Source organism: Hetaerina americana, unplaced genomic scaffold (genome assembly GCF_022747635.1).
Source record: "Hetaerina americana unplaced genomic scaffold, ioHetAmer1.1.p SCAF_6, whole genome shotgun sequence".
In the NCBI taxonomy this organism is placed as follows: domain Eukaryota; kingdom Metazoa; phylum Arthropoda; class Insecta; order Odonata; family Calopterygidae; genus Hetaerina; species Hetaerina americana.
The window spans coordinates 71,321,186-71,345,128 of record NW_027287205.1 but is presented as its reverse complement, the minus strand read 5'-3'; the positions used below and the strand labels follow the sequence as shown (position 1 = coordinate 71,345,128).

The 23,943-nt window shown below is 39.4% G+C and overlaps 1 protein-coding gene across 1 annotated transcript in view; it reads right to left on the bottom strand.

Moving 5' to 3' along the window:
- Positions 1-23,943, bottom strand: part of LOC139695413 (microtubule-associated protein futsch-like) — a 436,630-nt gene that overhangs the window by 7,335 nt on the left and 405,352 nt on the right. Inside the window, exons 3-4 of the mRNA XM_071594159.1 lie at positions 18,309-18,481; positions 199-14,536 (exon numbers count right to left, since the gene is read on the bottom strand). Of these exons, the coding sequence (XP_071450260.1) occupies positions 199-14,536; positions 18,309-18,481 (14,511 nt within the window). The remainder of the gene's footprint in view (positions 1-198; positions 14,537-18,308; positions 18,482-23,943) is intronic.

The window sequence follows — 23,943 nt, the reverse complement described above, 5'->3', positions numbered from 1 at the left end:
TATTAAATGCTAAATATAACATTCAGCAATACTATTTGTGTATGGAAAATAAATGACAAAACGATAAAGTTAACTATTGCACAACTGGACTGCACCTCTATCCATGTTTGATACTGAAAATTAAAAAAAACTATATAGTTGTTAGAGATGCTGTTTATTTTTCACAAAGAGCATTATGGTTATAATGACGAAACTTACCTAGGTCTTTGTCCTCCCAGGCCTGTTTGGCTTCAAGAAGCCCATCAAACACTTCTCGACTTGGTTCTGTGCCACTGAAGACATAATACCTGGCACGAACTCTGCGGAAGAATTCAGAGGTTGAATAATTTGAGTTTCCATGATGAGGTACATAGGTGAGATCTATATACACAGGGCTTGTTGAAGGTCCTGTTGCACTTGAAGCTGTTTTGCCTGTCCTTTCCTTTCCACTTGACTTAGCTGTTGTTTTTGGTGAATCTGGACGCTTACTGCTCTTTTCCTTGTTGGTGTTGATCGCATCTTTTTTCAGCATAGCACGCTTCTCTTTCTTTGGTGTACTCTTGGTCCCTGGTGACGTCATACCCTCAGTAGTTCCAACCATTGGTGGTGCTGGTGCAGGAAGACCCAGTGGCTTACCCCATGCCCCAACAGGGTCATCATCTTCCCCTTCATCTTCACTTTCAGTCCTTGGCAGGCCAAGTGGTTTTCCCCATCCTTCAATGGGGTCCTTAGCTGTTGAACTGGCAGTAGTTGACCTTGTCTCTGAGCCTTCCTTTTCAGTCGACTGACCGAATCCCTGAGGTGGCTCTGGAAATGTACCCTGTGCTTGAACAATTGATGCTTCTGCCATCCCACTAGCTTGCTTGACTGGAGATGTAGCCACTTTTGATGTAGCTGTTGAGGCACCACTGTCGATATGTTGTGTACCACTATGTGTGGGCTCACTGACTACAGCTTTCTGGCTGCCTGTTGTCCTTGTGTCATCAATGGGTTGGTCTTGATGATGCCCATTACTCAATTCTGAATACTGAACTTTGGAAGTTGTGACTTCGCTCAGAGGAAGTGCAGAGCTTGTGCTGGCATCAGCGGCTGATTTAGATGCTTCAGGTAATGCCTTCTTCTGTGGACTTTTTGACGCTGCCAATTGTGACAAGTCTCCTTCTTCTGATACATAAAATGATGGACTAGAATGGGCTTCACTTTCATCTCCAGGAAGTCCTCCATAAAATGACCCAGTCATTGCTGCCGGAACCCCAGGACTAGAAGGCATAACTTCTTTTACGTGAGATGGATCTGATCTACTAGCTTCTATATCATGATGGACGGTGCTAAATGCGTTGGGGCTTGATTCTGCTAAACCAGGAGAACTGGTACTGTGCATTTCGGCTCCTTTTTCATAGGTGGCTTCAAAATCTTCCTCGTCAAATTGAAACCTAGGTGATTGTGGTCGTTGGGATGTATTACTTGCTACGCTGACAGCAGGTGAAGATGCAGGGGAAACGTCCTCAATGTCTCCACTCATGTAATATTCCTCTTGATGGAAGGTAGGCAATGACTTGTCCATTATTGTTGTTGAACTTGGTGCAATGTCTTTGGTCCAGGTCTTAGTTTCTGTACTTGACTTGCCATCTCCTTTTGTAGTGGTTACTGTAGTTACCTTACTCACTGTACCAGTTGATTCCATGGGAACTGGTGATGATGACTGGCTGTCACTGCTGCTGACTTTCCGAACCACTCTAGTAGTTGTAGTTGTTATTGTAACTTTCTTTCCATCCTTGTCAATAGTTTTTTCAACACATTGTGCATCTGGCTCAGAATCTGTGTGGACGGAGGTGACTTTGGTCATCTCTGTTGTTGAAGCACCCTCTGTACCTACCATGGCAGTGCCCTTAGTTACAGTTGAGGTTTCAGTGCTCTCCAATGCAGGTGAACTTATTCTGCCCTCGCTGTCTATACTTCGTCTCTTAACTGTAAATGTGATGGGCTCTCCAATGGCTGAGTCATCATCTTCATCATCAGATATGAATGTTTTTCCTTGGAGAACTTGCTTTTCAACTATTACATTTTCATCACCATCTGAGCCTGTCCTAGTTGTTTTGGTGACAGTAGTAATTGTTCGTGTTACAATTCTCCTTGTTATGCTCCCATCCTCTCCTACTATGGTTTCCACTGATGTGGATCCTTCTTCTCCCATTTCTGGAGTTGATGAAACCTCACGAGTTACCTCTGTAACAGAGGGTTCACTTGACTTTTCTGTTTTACTGGTCACAGCAATTTCTGCCTTTTGACCATCTGATGATGTCTTATCTGTGGAGGTAATGGTTGTCACTGATGTTATTTCTTTTTTAGTACATGCTTTTTTCTCTGATTCTGTGGGGGATGAAGAGTCAATATGGGTTGGTGATGTGGTACCACTAACTTTAGAGCCCTCTTCACTGGTTCTCGATGTTGTTGTTACATATGTAGAGGATGCTCTAATTATTACATCTTCTATCTCAGGTTTAATGATATCACTTGATGTTGTTGTAGTAGTAACAACCTCTGTCTTGGTTATTGGTTGTGTTTCAGATTTTTCAATAGTTGAAGTTGTAATTCCAGTTTTTTCCTCTGTAGTGCTCTTTGAAGAGGCAGTGGATTCTGTCGCAGTGTTAGTTGTTGTAGATGTTACTGATTCAGTTACTTTTTTTGTGGAAATGGTGGAGTCCGATGCTTGATCTGTTGTTACTATATCAGTGGTAGATTTTAGTTCAGGAGAAGGGGATTTTGAAATGGTTACTTTTTCAGTTGAAGAATGAGTTTCTGATTGTTGAGTTATTCCATCAGATGGTAGGGAAGTACAATATTCAATTTCTGTTCCCCCATCTTCACTGCTAGCTGTGACCAGCATTCTCTGTACAGTTTTTGTTACTTCTGACTTAGTCACTATTGTGGCCTCTGGTGACTGACTTCTTTTTTCAGATTGTGTTTCTGTATCTTGTTGCTGCTTAGATTCGATGGATGAAGACTTTGAAGAGGAGGTAGAGAAGGATGCTGTTGTTGACACAGTGGCTGAAGAATGGGAGGATGATGATATGGAGGTAGAAGACTTTGAATCAGTCACTGTGGATGTTACAGATTCTTTCTTTTCCTGGGACGGTTCATCTTCTGTTTTCATGACTTCTATGTCGCCATGTATTTGGACGCCTTCTTTTCTGTCCACTTCTGTGAGGACATGCTTTTCGATAACTTCGACTACTGATTCAGCCTGCTTCTGATGTGTTTCAGAAAGGGGTGCTTCTTTTAACTTGATAGTATCCTTGACTTCATCTTTACCACCAGAGGAATCTTCTACCTTTGTTGTTTTAGCCTTCTCAACTTTTTCTGTCACTGTGACTTCCATTACTTTCCCTTTGGTTGTACTTGCTTGTGTAATTTCAACTCCTGAAGCAACTGGTGATTCAGGAGTCAGGTCTGGAGATGACACTGTCACAAATTCAGGGTGATCTGGTGCTTCAAGTGTGGTATACACTGGTTCCTCTTCAATGCCTGATTCCACATACTTATCTCCTAAACCTTTCAGCTCCTCTTCTTCAGCCTCTCTGAACTCTTCCAGGTCTACATCATCATCATCTATCTCTCCAGCTGCTCTTGTTTCATCCTCAGTTGATAAAGGTGCTGGCGAAGGTGTTTTTGAGGATTTAACTTCTGTAACTTCTCCTGTTAACATGGTTTCACCTTTTTCTTGTGGTGACTTCCGGCTGATGGTTTCAACCTTGCTGGTTTCTATTTTCTCTGTAACCACATGTGCAGTTTCTGAGGAGTCTTGCAACTTGTCTAAGACATCTGTATAACTTGTGGGTGGAGATATAGATTTGATCTTTGCCTCAAAAGGTGATGATGGTTTTTCACTTGGGCTTGGTGATCCTGTGGACTTAATTTGAGTATCTTTCACTTCTTTCACAGTTGACTCAGTTACTGAACTGGCCAAGTCACTAATGTCTGGTGGGGAAGAAGTTTGATCTGGTGATATTGATTTTGAAGTATCTGTTTTAGTTGTCATGCTTGTTGAAAGTGCAGCTTCAGTGATGGTAGCTTTTGTTACATTTTCTGGTGACTTATCACCTTTGTCAGAAGAGGGAGTAATGCTTCTTGATTTGTCATCTTTTGGAGATGGGCACTTCTCTGGTGTTATTGACTCCTTATCATCAGCTTTTCCAGGTACTAAAGGAACTTCATCACCCTTTTCTGACCCTGGTGTTATGCTTCTTGATTTACCCTCTTTGGGTGAAATACTTTTATCTGATAGCTTATCTTCAGTCTGTCCCATGTCTACGTGGAGTTTTGAGTCCTTGTCTGATAATGGACTAATGCTTCGAGATTGGTCGGCTGATTTAGGTGATTCAGATGCTTTTTGACCTTCCAACATATCATCTGATTTTAAGGTATCCATTGCAGCCTTTTCATCTTTATCAGAAGATGGTGTTATACTCCTGGATTTTCCATCTTTAGGCGAAAGACTTTTTTCTGATACTGCCTTCTCTGCAATAAAATCATCTGCTTTCAAAATATCTTCTGTGTGCTTATCACCCAAATCAGATGTTGGTGTCAAGCTTCTTGATTTCCCTTCTTTAGGGGAAAGGCTTTTTTCTGTTAAAGCCTTTTCACCACTCTCCTCCACCTTTGTAGATTCCTCTGTTATCTTAGCATCTTTGTCTGATGTTGGTGTGATACTCCTAGATTTCCCTTCTTTTGGAGAAAGACTTTTTTCAGATGGAGCCTTTTCTGTTGCATGGTGTTCTGAGAGTTTCTCTTCAACTTCTTCTGCAGTTATTGGTGATGCTTTATCCTTGACTGGTGATACCTTTTCACTTGTTGGTGTGACTGATTTAGGTTCCCCTGTAGAGGTATCTGTTAATGCATCTTTTTGTTCAGTTGGCAGTGTTTTTGATTTTGTTATATCCTCAATAGACTCTGTTTTTAAGGTGGGTGATGAAGGAGATGGAGGTTTTCCTTTTGATGTATCAATGGTAGACTTATCCTGTTTTTCAGTTACTGGTGAAATACTCTGAGGGCTTCCATCTTTAGGTGAAATGCTCTTTTCTGATGGAGATTTTGAAGCACTAGCATCTTTCTTTTCTGCTTCACCATTTACTAGTCTAGATGATGTCTCCACTCCTGTTAGCAAAGCTTTATTGTCCTTTATAAGTTTTTCAGCTTTTGAGGCCAGTTCTGCCATATAGTCCATTGTTGATGTTGAACTTTTTTCTACCTCCTTTCTTAGCTTTTCTTTCTCTTCTTGTAACTTGTCTACTGACTTAGATAGAAATTTAAGCTCCTCCTCTCCATGGGTTACATCTTCTTTTTGCACTTCGATATCTGACTCTATTTGACCAGATTGAGGCAACTCAGCACCCTTGTCATCATCTATAATGGCCTTTAGTTCTGGGGAGGCTTGTTTTTGATATTTAGAAGCATCTGTTTCCCTTTCCTCCATTTCATGTTTTTCAAGAATTTCTTTCTTTTCATCTTCACCATCTGATATATCTCCTTTAGAAATTTCTCCCTCTTCAGCTGCTGCATCTTCATCTACTTCTGACCCTGGGATGATTTTAGACTCCCCTTCTGTGAGCTGCAACTCTGTAGTACCTTTGACCTCAATTTCTGATGCTTTCAGAGGTTCTTCAGCTTGTACAACTTTGTCCTCTGCTTCCTTTGAAATTTCTTGCTTTGATTCATCCTTATCTTTGCTTTCTTTGGCCACTTCCTTCTCTGTATCACCCTTATCCTTTTCTTTCTCTTCATGTATACCTTTCTCCTCTCTTATATCTTTGTCTTCATGTATTGGAGACTTATGGGTGGCTTCCTCCCCAGTTGTTGACTCTCCTCCCTTGATTATTTCATCTAATTTTGAAATTGATTTTACCTCCATTGTTGGAGATGTAGTTTGAACTGCCGTCTTATCATCTCCTTCCTTAGGCAGTGCGGCTAGCTTATCTTCCATCCCTGAGTCAATATCATCAACCTTCTTTTCCACTGGTGATTCAGGAGAAACTTTCTGATCTTCTTTGCTTGAAGTATCGTCCTTTGTAGGTGAAGCGGCTTTAGGTGATATAGCTGGAGATTTAGCTTGATCTTCATGCACTTTTTCATCATCAAATGGTTGGATATCTCTCTCCGCCACCTCTTTCACTTCTTCTGGTTCTAACTTTTCTGGTATTAACTCTTTTTCCTTTACTTCTTCCTTCTTAGGCTTCTCCTCTGTTGTATCTTTGGTCTCTTCTTTTTCTTCATCCATTTTCTTTGGCACCCTATCATCTTTCTCAACGGCTTCCTTTGTCACATCTACTTTTTCCTGTGTTTCTTCCTTCTCCATTTCTTCTTCTGAATCTTTCAAGTTTACTTTCTCATCTAATTCTGTCTTTTCTACAATTTTCTTACCCTCAAGTTTTTCTCCCTTTTCAACATCTTCCTTTTCTATCGCCTCCTTTGGCATCTCTACTTCGTGTTTCTCCTGTACTTCTGCCTTTTCCGTTATTTCTTCCTTCACCTCTCTTTTTGTCTTCTCTGGTTCTTCTTCTACCTTCCCCTGCACTTCTGCATTATCCTTTTCTTCTATCTCCTTCTTAACCTGAGCCTTTTCTTCTGCCTTTTCCTTCACTTCTTCCTTCTCTTTTTCTTCTGTCTTCTCTTTCTTTTCTACCTGCTCCTCTCCTTCTGCCATTTCTTTTTCCTCTACTTTTTCTTCAGCTTCTTTCTCATCTACCTTCACCTCTACTTCTGCCTTCTCTTTTTCTTCTGTCTTTGCATCTACTTCTTCCTTCTCTTTTCCTTCTACCTTTTCTTCTTCCTTTTCTTTTTCTTTAGCCTTTTCTGGTGCCTTTTCTTTTTCTTCAACCTTCTCCTCTTTTTCTACCTTCTCTTTTTCATCTATCTTCTCCTCTACTTCTGCCTTTTCTTTTTCTTCCACCTTTACCTTTTCTTCTTCCTTCTCCTTTACTTCTTCCTTCTCCTTTACTTCTACCTTCTCCTTTTCTTCTACCTTTACCTTTTCTTCTTCCTTCTCCTTTACTTCTACCTTCTCCTTTACTTCTTCCTTCTCCTTTACTTCTTCCTTCTCCTTTACTTCTACCTTATCATTTTCTTCTACCTTTACCTTTTCTTCTTCCTTCTCCTTTACTTCTACCTTCTCCTTTACTTCTACCTTCTCCTTTACTTCTACCTTTTCCTTTTCTTCTTCCTTCTCCTTTACTTCATCCTTCTCCTTTGCTTCTACCTTTTCCTGTTCTTCTTCCTTCTCTTTTTCTTCTACCTTTTCCTGTACTTCTGCCTTCTCTTTCTCTTCCACCTTCTCCTTCTCATCTATCTTCTCTTCTACTTCTATCTCCTCCTTTTCTACTACCTCCACTTCTTTTTCTACCTTCTCTTGCACTTCTGCCATCGTCTCTTTTACCTTCTCTTCCACCTCTATCTTCTCCTTTACTTCTATCTTCTCCTGCACTTCTGTTTTTTCAATTTCTTTTTCTTTCTTTTCCATTTCTACTGTGTCTTTTACTTCTTTAGCCATTATATCCTCTTCTTTCACATCTTTTTTTTGTATTTCTTTCTCCTTTACTTCTTCCTCCTCCCTCAAATCCCTTTTCTCCATTATTTCTACATTCTTTGTAACATCTGCTTCCTCTTCATGCTTCTTAGCTTCTATCTCCTCTGTTAATACCTTTTCTTCCAGGTCCTCTCTTTCTTCTCCATCATCCTTCACTTTTCCCTCCCCCTCATGTTCTTCCTCCTTTACTTCTCCCTTTTCTAGAACAGTTTCCTTCTTTGAATCCACCTTATCTAACTCTTCCTCCTTTTCCTTATCTTCTATCACTGCTGTCACATCTATTTTATCCTGTTCCCCTTCTTTGACTTTGGTCTTTTCTGTTTCTTCTTGTTTATCCAGTGTATCCTTTTCCTTATCAACTTTTTCTTCTTCTTTTAAATCTGGCTTTTCACTTATTGTTTCTTCTGGGGCTGCTACCTCCTTTTCAGCTTTTGTTTCCATTTCTCTAGGTTCCATTCTCTTTGATACAACTTCTTCCTCTACTTCTTCAGCAACCTCTTTTTTGGCATCCTCTGTCACTTTGGAAGTCTCAACCTTTTCTTGGACTTCAGATTCCTCTCTTATGTCTTTTACACTTATTTCTTCTTCTCCCTCTGTTGCAACTTCTTCTTTTCCCTTAATTTCTTTTATTTGCATTTCCATATCTGATTTAGCTTCCTTTACTGTGGAGTCATCCTTCAGGGTATCATCTACTATAGCTAGGTCCACTTTTGATTCTTCAGTCTTACCTTCTTCCTTTACTTGATCAGAAACTTCTTTAGTGGTTTTCATATGATCTTCTACTTTCTCAATAACTTTTTCTACCTTTTCCTTGACATCCTCAAAAAGATGTTTCTCCTTTGTAGTTTCAATTTCTTCGGTGTCTTCTTTTTCTTTGGTTTCTGCTTTGATTTCATCTGCATCTTCTTTCTCTTCCTTCACACTTTGCTTTTCTCCTTCGTCCAACTTATCACTGAGCATGGTGCCTGTCTCCTCTTCCTGAGTAGGTGCTATGTCTTTCTTCTCCGATTCTTCAATCTCTGCTTTTTCTGGAACTTTCGCAGCATCCTCAGCGTCTTCCACCTTCTCATCCTTTTCTTTGACCTCCTTTATAATATCTTCCTTGTCAGTCTTTTTCTCAACGATTTCCTTCTCCTTTTCTACTGCATGTTTTTCCTCAACAAGGTCTTTCTCTTCTGTTTTTGCCTTAAATGCAGATGCAAGTGATTCTTTCATGCCATCAAAGAAACCAGCCACCTGGTCTTTTGCCTTTTCAATTTTCCCTTTGACTTCTTCTGCTGCCTCATAAGCCTTATCTTCTGCTTCTACAACTTTGTCTTTAGCTTCTTCTATCTTTTCCAAAATGTCTTCGGTTGTTTCTTCAACTTTCTCTGTCATCATTTCCATCTTTTCTTTGGATTCCTTGACCAAATGCTTCTCCTCATCCACCAACTGCTCTGTAAGGCCTTTTTCGATTTTTTCCATTTTTTCAGCCACTTTCTCTTCGACAGCTTGTAATTCCTTCGCCATGTCTTCCTTGACTTCTTCAACCTTTTCCTCCACATCCTCTGCCATCTTTGCCACCTCTTTTTTAACTTCCTCAATTGTTTCTTGGATCTTTTCAGTCAAAGGTTTTTTTTCTTCTGCTTCATCCTTCACAATATGGTCCTCCAAGTCTTCTTTCTTCTTACCATCCCTTTCCTTACTTTCTTCATCCTTCATCTCTTTGGATGTGTCATCATCTTTTTCTTCCTGTAATTCTTCCTTTGCCTCAACTACTTCCTTGGACACTTTCTCTTCAACTTTCTTCTCACTATCATCACCCTCCTTTGTTATTTCTTTTCCTGCCTCTGGAACTATTTTTTCATCATCTTTTTCTACTATAGTCTCACTTTCCTTTTCCACCTCTTGTTTTTCAGTTATCTTTGCTTCCTTAGCAAGCTCTTGTTTGCTTTCTTCTAGGTCTGATTTCTCTTGCACCGGACTGATTGCTGTTTCTATAGCTTCTGTAACTATTCCTTCAATTTTTTCTTCTTCCAAGGGCAATCCTTCCTCAATTTCTGTCTGCTCTGTCGATTTGTCTTCTCTTTTACTTGGAACATGATCAACTTTCTCTTCCAATAATGGTGCTGCTTCTTTTATTACCTTGTCACTTACAGTCTCACCCTCTTCTTCTTCTGTCACGATTTTTTCTTTCTTGTCCAAGGGAACTTCTTTTCTCACTTCTTCCTCCTGTTCTGCCTGAATCTCTTCTTCACCTGCCTTTTCTTGTGTTTCAATTGCCTCTTTTTCTTCTAACTTTACCTCGTGTTTCTCCTCAACTTCCTTCTCAATTTTTTCAGGTGCATCTTTGAGCTCTTCCTTTTCTTCTTCTACTTCTTTGATTTCTTCCTCTTTTCCCTCTTCCTTTATTTCTTTTGTTTGTGGTTTCTCCTCTCCTTTCTCCTCTGGCACTATCTCATCAGCCTTCTCTTTCACAGCCATTGTTTCCTTTCTCTCAACATCCTCCTTAATAACTACAGCTTCTACCTTTTCATCTTCTTTTTCTATCACAGCCACTTGTTCCATTGTCTTCCTTGTTTCATCATCTATCACAACTTCTTTACTCTCTTCTTTCACAGCCACTTCAGAAGGTTTTAAGTCTTTAGCCTCTACTTCCTGTTCAGGTATTTGTTCTTTCTTCTCTGCTTTTTCTGGTGTAGTCTCTTTCAACTGTTCTTTTATTTCTTCCTTTTCTTCACTAACTCCCATCTTGATCTCAACTTCAACAACTTTTTCCTTGTCTACCTTCTCCTCTTCACCTTCTTCATCCTCACTAGCCTCTTCCTTCTTTTCTTCCTTCCCATCTTCATCCCTTCGTCCCCTAGGGAAACCATCATAGGCAGCTGCATCAGCCTCTTCATGCACTGGTAGATCTGCTACCTCATCAGGGGTTTTCACAATTTCCCTCTGGTGCTGTTGGAGCCGTTGGTGGTGGGCTGTTAAAAGTGGCCTTGCACCAGTTTCCAGAGCCATTGGTGGCACCGCAGCCTGCTGTGGTGCCATTTGGACTGGAGGTGGTGGTGTTGGTGCGGCTGTAATTACTTTTGGAGCACCCTCACCAATGTCCTTCTCTCCCTCCTCTGCTTCTCCCTCAATCTCCTTACCCTCTTCTTCCTCTCCTTCCTTCTCCTTTGATTCCTCTAATTTCACCTCTTCCTCTTTGATCTCTTCAACTACCCTTTCTTCTTCTGGTAAGATTGGAGCCTTCTCATCCTCAGGTAGAGTTGGTGCTGTTGTGGCTGCAGATTCTAGCCTCTCATCTGGCTGGCTCTTTGTTGTAGTTTCTTCTCCTGGCCCTGTACCAGGTGCAGGCCCAGAAACCCTCTCTTCCTGTTTTTGGTCTTCTTCTTCCTCATATTCTCCCTCAGGAGTTACCTTATCTTTTGTTTTCTCTGAAGATAGGTCTAGTTTTTCCTCTTCATCCTCCTCTTCCTGAACTCCTTGGTCAATATCTTGTTCCTTTGTTGCACCAGCTTCTTCTTTAGATATAACTATTTCCTTGGCAGATGTAATTATCTCTTGGATTTCTTCTGCTAACTGCTCTCTGTATTCGGGCATCATCACACCCATCTTGATATCATTCTGTATTCTTTCAACTGAATCTTCTTTTTCCTCCTCTTCACTATCCTCTTTCCCTTGGTCTTCATCTGCTTGTTCTCCTTTGAGACCTATTCCCTCATCCTCTTCTTCCTCCTCATCCTCTGCTTCGACTTCCTCTTCATCCTTTTTCATCTCCTCCTCTTCCTCTTCTGCTTCTTTTTTCTTGTCCTTTTCTGATTCTTCTTCATCAAGGTGCTTTTTAAGTTCTTCATCTTCCTCTTCTTCATATGCTGCTGCTGCTTCTGGCATATCTTGTGGCAGGTGAGACTCCACACTCTCTTGTTCTCTTAGAGACCCCTCTGTGACCTCCTCCTTTTCTATGACCAAATAATCCTCATCCTCTTCTTCCTCCTCCTCCTCTTCTTCCATCTCTTCATCACCCTCATCCAAGCTTTCCTTTTCAGGTCCTCCACGAGCAAAGTCAAGCTCAGCTTTGAGGGATTTCTTTTGATCTATCTCCTCTTCAGGGACAGCTTCCTCACTGATCAATCCACCATCATCATCACCTTCCTCATCTTCCCTAGCCTTTACTTTTTCTTCAGATACTTCCTCTTCCTTTGGCTCTGCCTCTTCTAGGCTGTCTGGTTCTTCCTTTGATTCTTCCTTGTCCTCTAATGATTTCTTATCCTCTTCTTCTGCTTCTTCTGCACTGACGGCTTCTTTTGGGGATTCAGAAGCATCTGCTGGTGAAGTGGTCTCACCTTTCTCTACTTCAGGTTCAGATTCAATTTCAGTTTCCTCCTTCTTTACCTGAACTGGTGAAATTTCTGCTTCAGTTGCGATTCCATTGACTAATGGTTCAGCTGCGACTTCTTCATCTTTGGCAGCCTCTATTTCTGGCTCTTTTGCCTCCTCGGGAGGAGATGGAACTCCTGGTTCTTCCTTTGTTGGAACCTCTGAACCCTCTTTCTGAGGTTCTTCTGGTTTTTCTACTTTTTTTGGGGACACTTCAGCAGATTTAACTGAAGGCGTGCTCTTTGCAGTAGCTGACTTAGCTGGTGATCCTGGTCCCTTAGCTGCTGGTTTAGCTTTCTTTACAGGAGCAGTTGTAGGCTTCTCTGCCGCCTTCTTGTCAGGCTTTGCTGCTTTGGTAGGTGCTGCTCTTGTGGTAGTAGTTGCTGACACTTTGGAGGTCACATGAGCATACTTGGATTCCACAACCTTTCTGTTAGTGGCTTCCTTTGTGCTTTTTGGTGCTGGTGGAGATGGTCTTGATGCCTTAGCTGCTTTTGCTACTGGACCTGCCGGTGAGGTAGCCTTGCTTATGTCTGGTTTTCCACCTTCTGGTGTCTTTGCTGCATCCTTTGATACTGGTCTGGCCTCACGCTTTGGTGTCGGTGGACCAGATTTCTGGGCTCCATCTATTTTCTTGTCAGTAGATGCCCTGCTTCTCCGTTCTACAGATCTGGAAGGACCTTTTGTATCAACTCGTGTTTTGGCTGCTGCCAGAGCTTTAGCTTTCTCGGCTCTTGCTGCCCTCTCCTTCATCTTTTCCTTCTCTCTTTCTTCTCTTGCAGCCTTTTCCTTAGCCCTCTCTTCTTCCCTTGCTGCTTTTTCCTTGGCCCTCTCTTCTTCTCTGGCTGCTTTTTCTTTGGCTTTCTCCTTCTCCCTCTCTTCTCTCGCAGCCTTTTCTTTTGCCCTCTCCTCTTCTCTGGCAGCTTTTTCTTTGGCTTTCTCTTCTTCTCTCATGGCCTTCTCCTTAGCTTTCTCTTTCTCCTTCTCCTCCCTAGCTGCTTTTTCCTTAGCCCTCTCCTCATCCCGTGCTGCCTTCTCCTTTGCTTTCTCCTCCCTCAGAGCTTTCTCCTTCATCAACCTCTCTTCTTTGATTTTGGCATCTTCCAATGATGATGATTTCTCCATCTTAAGCTTCTCCTTCACAACCTTCTCCTTCACCTTTTCCTTCTTTTCAACAGTCTCAACTTTGGTCACCTTCTCTTTTGTGACTTTCTCCTTCACTACCTTTTCTTCCTTCTTCTCCTTTTCTGGGGTCTCAGCTTTGGCTTTTGGGGGTTCAGCCTTGACCATTTTCTCGGCCTTGGACGGGGTCGGACCGGCTTTGGAAGGAGGGGAGGGCATTGGTGGCTGGACGGGTACCCCCGTTGCCTTTGCCACTTTAATATCTTGAGGGCTGGCGGGTGGTGCCTTCTTGGACGGTGTGGTCTTCTCCCATGGAGGTGATGCTTTTGTTTGGGCTGATTTACCTTTGGTCGTGGACGTTGAGAGCATTTTTGTGGTGCAGATGGGTGTTCGAAGGAACTCCAAATGCCGAAGCTTGTCCAATCCTTCAAATATTTTGTGCTGTGGAGTTGAACCTGGGAATAATATCCTGGTGATGGGGTCAGTTGGACTAGCTGGTTGCCATACCAAAAGAGCACAAATAGAGACTAGATCATGTAAAGGAAAAGCAAAACCACCACCACTAGTAATTTTTGTGGATCCAGCGGAACCTTTTTGCCACCTCATGAGGAATTCTTTCACTTCCCTGCTATCTCGAGCCGGACTCAGAACATACATGTCCAATCGACCGTGTCCCACTTTGTGATATAGGTTTACTGGATCTGTATCACGGTAACAGGCCTGTGGTTTAAGCCGTAGGAAATTCAGATTAGATACCATTTCTACACCTTCATCATTTAAGTCTATTGTCAAGGGTTCTCCAACACCTTTCCCATCAGATTTCACATCACTCTTCCCATCACCCTTGCCCTCTGCATCTCCATTAGCTGTTGCAGTCACTGCGGGAACATTGCAAAAGAAATGTCCTATTTGAGGATAAACTCTTCCACTTAGGTCCATGCGCTTCCTCCTCAAAACAGCACCAATTCCACCAGCATTGCTGTTATTTAATCGAGTTATAAGTACAGCATCCAGTCTGTCTAAATGGCGGGCAAAATCCCAAAAGCATGCCTTTCTTCCAAAACCACCATCGACCAGCATATTGAACCCGTTAATGCCAAAAAGGGCAGCATCACCTTGTCCTCCTGGAAAGACATACAGAGTTGGGTGGGAGAACCTAATATTCCCCACAACATCAGAGGGCTCTAGGAGTTGCTTCAGTTCAGCGGGAACTAACAGGGGACTTATTATAGTGCTCAGGAGGGCATCTGATCCTTCAGTAGGTATGGCAGCTGCCCCTTTGTTTGCATCTAATGAAGGGGGTGGAGGTGGGTTTATTCGGAGATTCAGAGCCTTTGCCACAGGGTCTTTGGAGAGTCGACTGTTTGGAGTTATTGACCAGTCTCCTTCAGCCGCACAATGAATGTCCAATGAAACTCTGCCATCATAAGCACGGGTTAATCGTAATGCCTCAGGATCATGGAGGGCTTCAATAAAATCTGTCATGGAAAATGTTCCATCCTGAAAGAGCAGGAAGAGGATAATAATGTTACATAATGCCTTGGAAGATATATCTGACAGCAATTATTTTCTTAGACCAAGAAATAAATAACTCGCAGTGAATCACTTAATTTTGAATGGCTTCATTAGTGGATTATTGGGCAATTAGTGTCATGAAAGTCATTTTCCTTTATGTTGCAATGAAATGTTTAATATATTTATGCGCACAAAATATAAGAAACTTAATTTAGCAGTTGAAGTAATGGTTGTGTAGATAATTTGGTAAAGCATAATTTTCTTAAGCAAATGACCTTGTTCAATGATTATTGGTTTGGCCAAATGTTTTTTCATTACTGAAAATATTAAAGGTGATGCATATTAGCACATACTCTGTAACTAAATAACAACTCTGTCAGATAAAGGGAGTCTCAAATTTGTTTAATATAATATTAATTTTTACCACTCTCTCTTTGTCATAAATAACCATCTCCCCTCATATTATGTTACGCCCATCCACTGTTGTCTAGAAAAAGGGTTTACCTTTGGTTTGACCAATTCCTAAATTTACCCCTTTATATCCATTATTTCTTCCTTCCTCCCATTTTAGGGAGCTTATAAATACTTAGCCAACATAAAATATCTTAAACTCTCTTCTATTCTCACCAAAGGAATTATATGCTATTACTAAAGGAGCAGTATTATTAACTTTACAGTAGACATTGATTGGCCTTCTGCAAACCAAACATTGCAAGGATCGTTCTATAAATTATGAAAGTGAAGCATTGTAAGCTCCTAAGATCCCCCATATAAAAAAATCATATGGGAGTGTCTATTCCAATGGAACCTCCTGAAAATTTTATAAGAATATTAATTGGCATGACATTTGAAAATTATCGTAATTTTTAATAAAGTACTTTTCCATATAGATAGAATCAAGTAGTAGGAAAACATCATAAGAAATGGCATAATTGATATGAAACATAATTAATTGTACATTTTTTCACTACTTGCACAGCTTTTACACATTTTATTTTAAAACACATTTAAATTATACCAAAATAACATCCATTTTGGCCTTATTCATGACAGAGTACACAGCTTTTGCACATTTTATTTTAAAACACTTTTAAATTATGCCAAAATAACATCCATTTTGGCCTTATTCATGACAGAGTAAACACCTGAATTGTGATTAAGTATTGCTTTGTGGCGCACTAACCCTAGTAATTTGAACACTTGATTTGTGTCCATAAAATTAGAAGCACAAAGTAGCTTGAGGTAAGTCTTTCATCCATTAATATTTGAAATTTCAGCAGGAACAAAAACTGACATTTCAAAATGTAAGTTGTGATTCAAAGTCATTCAAAGTGTATCCAGTTATTGTGGAGCATGTAAAATCACTACTGTCATCTTGATACTAAGGCATATCACCTCTGTTTTTCTGAGTAATTTATCATTCTGAATAATGCTGGCAAATTTTTTTAACTCTACTTTGATAGCTCAATACTTGGTAATCCAAATGTCATTGAACCCCTTTATTTTTTTCATGGATGGATTTATTTATTCATTATTATTTCATCTCATTGTTTTACAATGGTAAAATATAAGACATGTCAAATAAAAAACGAAAAATATAGGCATACATTTTGGGAAAAGATTATATAACAAATAAATGGTTACACCCCGTCGTACCTTGACAAAAATATTCATTTCGGTGAAAAAAATGAATCTTCATTAAAAAGAATTTTAATGTAGATTTGAACATCTGATATGAGATGCTATCTTTCATGCCTGCTGGGAAATGGTAATATATTTTAATGCCAGTATAAAGGGAAATAGAGACAGAGAAGTGGAATGCTGTATTACACGCACCTTCTTTCTTTGCCTTGTGGCATCACAATGGATACTCTCATTTTATTCAAATAGACACATGCTTTCTTGAACATACACACATGCATGATATATGTACATACATGTTACAGGTAAGATTTTGATATTTATAAAATAAGGTCTATATCATTCTCTTTTTGGAATAATGGCCATATATCTAATAACTCTAACTAATATGTCAACCATATGAGCACTTTCTCTTTAGCACTGTACTTTCTATTCAAACTTTCTAAGCTTTTGGTCTTTGCCAACTCTAATACTCTTATACATGTATATACATATAAAATTAAGGCACTTTCAAAAATTACCATAATTAATCGGGATTATTTACTTGGAATAAAAATTACTGTAATTTACCCAACTCTAATTTCTGAGAAAGCTCTGGGTTAATGTGATCAATAATTGATTTTTTAGGAGGAATATTAGACAATTAAGAAAGAAAGGGAAATATAAAAATGTTTAGGAACTGGAAGAGCTGCAAGAGTATGCAAGGATAAGTAAGGAATACAGATTAAACAGCTATATTTCCACAGTGCACATATATGCACACTGCATAAGACAAATTTCTACAAATTATTAATGGGAGAGCATTGGGAATACTGTAAGACCATTGTAAATTAACATAGTATGATGAATTGAATAGGGGAAGAGGAATGAAAAATGTAAAAAAAGAATGGATTTATTTATGGATGGCACCTTTCTCACTGACGATAGATCAAGAAATCAATTTGTCTCATATTGCATTACACCAGGTATATGTTCTCTTTTGTGAGCGCTTGGTATTACATAAGCACTTCATTGTCATGTCTACATATTATAGTGTACATAGATATGGAAATGTTTGGATTTTTCAATTTTCATTACATACCGCGTATCATCATATTTTCCGACCATCTAAACATTTTTGTGTAGATAACGTGCGCATTATCTGGGAAAAAACGGTATATATGAACTCTTTTCTCGTATATTTTACTTGCAATTCTCTTGATTTTACAGTGTAATGAGGAGAAATAGGACACTCAAATCATTGAATAACAGGAAATGTAACTCTGTGAAACTTTTTGAAAGGCTAAATTAAACTGTTTTGTGTTTTCTTCATCATTTATCATTTTCAATAACCCAACAGTATCTTTCCCTCAGTTACCACAAATGTCCTAGAGTACTTTAATTTTTTTTCCTGATGCCTCCCATGTAATATCAGATGAACCATACCCTAGCCCGACACACTTACTCCAGAATTGTATTTGAATCACTGGCATCAGCAAACTGTGCAAAAAATATCTTTCCAGCTTTAGTTTACTCATTATATGGGATCCACAGTTAAAACAACAACAGCAAATTCATAAAAATATTCCCTGCAGTTAAGTTTCACCACATAATGCCAGAAACTACTCAATTTGTTCCCTATAAGTCTCAAATGTGTTTGGCAAGGGGTTCACAAAGTATTGAAAAGTACGTTGAGTGGGGATGGGGATTGAAACATTTGATAGTGTTGGAAAAATGTTCTGGCATTTAATCTGGACGATTCGATATTTCTACGAGAACTTCATTTCTTTTCTTGCTCTTGTTAGTTCTAATCTTGAATGCTGCAAGGCCTTTATTTGTTGTATTATCCATTTTTCAGCAAAAAACTTAATGTTGTTATAATTATATATGTTATTTTATGTATAAATAAAAAACGTTTTCTAATTTCACATTGGTCACCTGAGTACCACTTGTGATGTTTACCATTTGGAAGTGAGGCCAATTACATTAATAACAGTCATTAGACGTGAACTCAACTTTAAACTTATTTGAAAATTCAAATCTAACCATGAATTTCCTCTCATAGATTCCTAACCAAAGTTTGAAAGCGCTAATGATACTCTTCTTGATATTTAGTAAGGCATCTGCGAGTACTGACCTGCAGAATCCATGAGCCGTTTCCAACGAAAGTGTAGCCGGCATGGACTATGTGCCTGTGCCTGGTGAACGAGCAGAGGAGATTCTTGAGGCACTGCTTGAGGGTGCTGGTTTGTGGGTGGATCAGCACCTCTGTCACCAGTGTCTCGGTGGCGAACTGAATAAGCTTCTCTCCTTTGGCACGATGGCGGATGGACAAGGGGCCACGGCCACCGTTGGAATCGTCGAGGAAGGGCATAACATGGAAGGTAAGGTGAAACGAACCAATCAAGTAACACCATGCTGTCAGGTTTTACTGTCATCGTTATATGTGTCACACCTTAAAAACATTGCAAAATCTGTTCAACCTTAAATATACAGGAAATCAGTTTTCATTCAATGTTGGGAGGCCAATAATGGGATGGTGAAATTCCAGCAATCAAATATTAAAACATCATCATGGAAAGTGAAAACAATGGTATTTCTCTGTAATTTAGCAGTCACCTTGAGATACTTTAAGGATTTAGAACATATTACTCCTGTACTGGCAGAATCCTGGAATGTGATTTTTCACATAAGCTACAAGTCCATAGTTTAGTGAAAGAGTATGCTTATGCCATGCTAATTTTTATTGAAGTAATTGAAATATAACAGTTTTTTAATTTTAACCATGTACATAGGTGTTATGATCTACATATCTTGTGCTGAAGAAAAATTTATCCTATAAACATTTGGTTTTGTTGTAACTGTAAAAATCTGGTTTTTATTTTCTCTGGACCCTTGACTGTCTGAGCCCCCTGGGATTCTCAATGGCCATGTTACTCAGAAATTTTTTCATAGGCCGAATGACCCAACAGCAAAACAGTCATGTTTAAACTAATTGTTGAATCATTTACTTTTTGGTTAGCAGCCTGGCATAAAGCCCACCTAATTATCTTCCGCCAAAAATTATCTTTTAGGGAAATAATATCTTGGAAATTAATGTTGAATTGTAAATATGAATGTTGTCAAAAACACAATACTGTACTTGAGTACTGAAATGCATGCACTGCAATAAAGCTTAGGTTGTATTGAACAATTACGGTACCGCATCAAGTAGAATGAATATCAAAGACTAAGTCATTATGAAGCACTTTGCTACCAAAATTATGTGGTTCAATTTTGGCTTATTCAATGGGGTATGGAAACTTTTTGTTCATTAGGTTTGCATTGCCTAAACTAAGGAAATAATTGTTTTGCAATTTATGTAGTACATGCAGTTGCGTGTTGCACAGGGTTGTGTTAAGCACATATATTGTAGTATTAAAGAGGTTACACAAAGAGAAACCTTTTCAATAGCATGGGCTAATGTCGAATGTAGCATGTTGAACATGTTCCTTGCACTGAAAACACCAAATACATCATGCATGGTTTGCAATCTTTAATGAAATGTGTAGGTACTAAAAATCCTAGGTGATATTTTGCTTTTATCAGGTATGTTTACCTTTGTCAATGATTTATTTCTGCATTTATTTCATACCATAGTAGTTATCAAAAGACATAATTAATGGATTAAGTCTCCTGCCCAGTATTGGGTGTGACAACTTTGGCCATATTCATTACAAGTAATCACTCAGTCTAACAATTCTGGATCATTATCAATGTTATTTAAAAGGTCAGCAGAAATGTTCATTCTCGATTCCTTTTGCTCTGGAGTGAGAAGTTTCGGCACCACTTTTGCACAAACTTTGTGAATTTTGAATGATTAATGCAAAATCTGACGGACACTTTCTTTGGCAATTCCTGAGATTTCAGTAAGAGCTCGGACACTCAGGCCACGATTTCGCGGACCAATTTACCAGTTTTCTGAATGTTGTCGTCCGTTTTTGATGTTGATGGTCGTTCAGGGCGCCGATCGTTTCATATCCCTCCTTAAACTTGGTAAAACACTCAAAAACTTCCGTGCGCCATAAATTCACTTGCGTACACTTCATTTGAACTTGACGTGTTAGACACTGTAGCAGTTTTCGCCGGTTTCACAATAAACTTGAGGTTATAACTCGTTGCTTCATCTGAACACTTCGTATTTCGCTAGCGCAACTTGTATAGGCAACTTGTATAGGCAACTTGTATAGGACTTGTATAGGCAATTGCCGCAGTGAGACAGCGCTACCGTTCAACGGTACCTATAGAGCTCAGGGTGATGGAAACTAAAAAAGACAGAAATATTCAAACCTACCGCGGCGCACTCGCTGTTTGCCGGTAGCAGCACCGGTCCGGTTATTTAATTACCATAGCTCTTCTAACAGTTGTTTTAAACTTTTCCATGCATCCAATCCATTTTCCTCCATAAAGCACTCATTTCTCTCTGCAACTCTCCTATTTTTAAAGAGAAATGCTCATCAAATGCCTCATACCCACTTTACCTAGACAAGATGTATGCTTATTCTGGCGCACCGAAATTTTCCTTCGATACATTATGAGCTGTAGCTTCTCATAACAGCCCTTCTGACTGATTAAATGAATAATAAATTTGAAAGGTTCTTTTTTAAAATTAAAAGTCAAAAAACCACTTCTAAATGAAATCAAAGTACTTGTATGTAATAAGTTTTCATGAATTTTTTTTAGGATAATGAAAATATGGAAATGCAGTGAAACTGAATTATTGGTGTATAAGGAAGTTGCCGTATTTGAATCTGAATAAAGAAGGCAGTCGACGCAATTTTTAAACGCAAAACTAGAATGAGAGTTATTCAGTGCGTGCTGGGTATTGGTTACATTGGCTGTTTAGTACGATTTAAAACCCTTTTCCCGAACGAACCCCATTTAGTGTGGCCATTCTGTTTTAATTCGAATGAATAAATACTCGAGTGGTGGCTCGCCAGTGGGTTGAGGGCGGATACCTATTTGGGCCCGCGGATTTACTCAGCGCGTTACGCGAGCAAAGAGGGTCACCCATCGAATGAGCTCTTATGTGTTGAAAGTCGTGAAATTTCATCCTGGAATCCTGCCATCGTCACTCGGGTTAAGATGGTGTAGATTTTCCCCACTTTCTCTCAACCTCTGTGCCCTAGACTAGACCAGATTTTCCTCCGTTCCCTAATACGTGAGCTGGGCATGCACCGATAATGCAAAAGGTCACCGGAGCAATTTCGACCGAGGTCCCGGAAATCCCTTTCGTGTCGTTCCGCTGCGCCGGTTCCGGGCATTCGGCCAGCGGGAAATCCCGCATCCCACTCTCCGATTTGACTCCGGGCTAGGATCGGTTTTTCCCCAACCACACGAAAACTGCCGCATTATCTCCCTCCACTTTCTTTGCTTTTAGGATGTTGTGATTTTGATTTACGCAGTGTGGGGGCCTGCTTCAGTTCTGTAACTTGAGCTGCGTTCCCTAGTTCCATCCTGTCTCCTTTCCCATTTAGTTATGAGAATGACTCATTGCATATTTAAGGAAAAGAAAGGCGTTCATCCTTGGCATACTATCGGGAAAGTTGTCTCTATGAAAACATTTTTCTCTTCCTTGTTGTGTGGAGTGAGTAGTCATCTATGCTTATTAGAATCAGTCATGGGGGATAATAGGTATATTTCTTATTTTAAAATCATGCTCTATTAATTTCTTGAAAGCCTACATGAATTATGATGTCGGCGTCTGGCCTAGTAATACCTAAGAGATTTATTTTTCACAGAAAAATTCCGGTAATCCTCATCGATCATATCTGAATTAGTTTAATCTGGTGCCCTAAACTAGCATGTTGAGAAAATTAATGAACACTACTTTTTTGTTTGTTGAATCACTTGATTTTTTATTTTTATATTTTCAGCCTCTCTGTATTAAAGACAATGGAGGATACAACATTTATGGAATGTCATTTTGTTATTATTAAGAGGAAATTTAGCGAATGCTAGCATAATAAATTATTAAAACTTTAATAGTAATTTTACTAAAAGTGTCTATTACATTGCTAACTATCAATGGCATAATCATCTGTTTCCCCATTTATTTTAGATTGGTTTTTCATGATTTACTGTTACTTGTCTTCTGATAAAATCATATTTTACACTGTCAGTTTTCGTATATGGGACTCTTCGCCTGTTTTGAAATATAAATATGACGGGTAGTTAGCTAATCCTCTCTATTTAATGAGATAATGACAATTGTAGAGGTGGAAACTTGTTTGCTAAAGATCGCAAATGGTAAAGGGCGTAGAATTATCATATCTCATATTATTGATGAGTGAAATTAGATTGCATCACAATAGTCATCAGGTATTGTTGAAACCATGAAATATGCTATTCATAATTTAAAATGAAATCATTATTGATGGAAATAAAACATTTTAGAATAGATGATCACTTAACAACGTTTGAAATGAAAAAGGCCTACCTACAGTGCGCTGAACGCGATAAAAAAGTTCATTTTCATGAACAGGAGTGAGTAGCTCAATTTTGGTACATTCATTTTGAGCGTGAGCGTTGGCCATGTTTTGGCAAAGTAAAATAAACTTGAAATATTTATTTTTATCCGTAAAAATGCAAAACAATACTATTAAATTTCCCTAAAATAACTATTCAGAAATGTTGAAAATCCAGACTACATCAAGATATGTATTTATATCTTATATTTTTAATACCAGCAAACCTAATGCCTACTCACATTGCCTTTTATGTGTTTTTTTTAAGATTACTATGGAGGACGAGAGTCCAATTGTTCTCGTGGCCATTTGCCCTCCGCGGTAATGTCGGGAAATGATAATGTTTCCCGTACGCAGTATGAATAGCGTTATTGCGAAATTTGGAGACCTAACATTCAAGTTTGGCCTATGGAAGAGCCGAAATTATTCTGTGGAGGGTAAAAAATTAAAGAACTCGATAGTTTTCGGATTTTGGGTTCCTCATTTTTTTTAAATAGGGATAATAAGCACGCAATCCTCCTCGTATTTACGCTTAAAAACGATAAGTGATAATCGCCAGCGCGTCTTACCACCGAGGCAAGCTCAAAAGACCCCTCCCTCCGTGGCCCTCTAATCCCGCGCAGTTAGCGAGATCCCTTAGTCTCAGTGCAGGCGGCATCGTTCGATTCCACCGGTCCCATAATCAAAACCCCCTCAACCCGAGACGGATAGGAGGGCAAGGAGGCTGTGGGGTGGGCGGTTTCTTGGATGCACCAATATATATATATATATATATATATATATATATATATATATATATATATATATATATATATATATATATATATATATATATATATATATATATATATATATATATATATTTTTTTTTTTAAGGTAATCTACCGGTTAAGGTAGGTTTTTCGATGGACACAACTACCAAACAAATATTTTGTGACTACTAACAAAACACAACCCTAAATTCTACTCTACACCAGGTCCCTCTTCATCTCTGAGTACTTTCTTCCTCCCTTCATCCCGTCCAACATCCCTATCCTGTTCCTTCCCTTTCCTCTTTTGCCCAACATTCTACCCTCTATCACAGTCTTCAACATCCCACTGCCGGTCAACACTCCCTTCATCCACTTTTCCTGCCTCCATAGGATTGCTCCCAACAAACCCCTCTTTTCGCCCACCATACCAAGTACTTCCTCATTTGTTTTCTTCTCTGTCCATTTCACCTTCTCCATTCTTCTCCACACCCACATTTCAAAAGCCTCCAGTCTA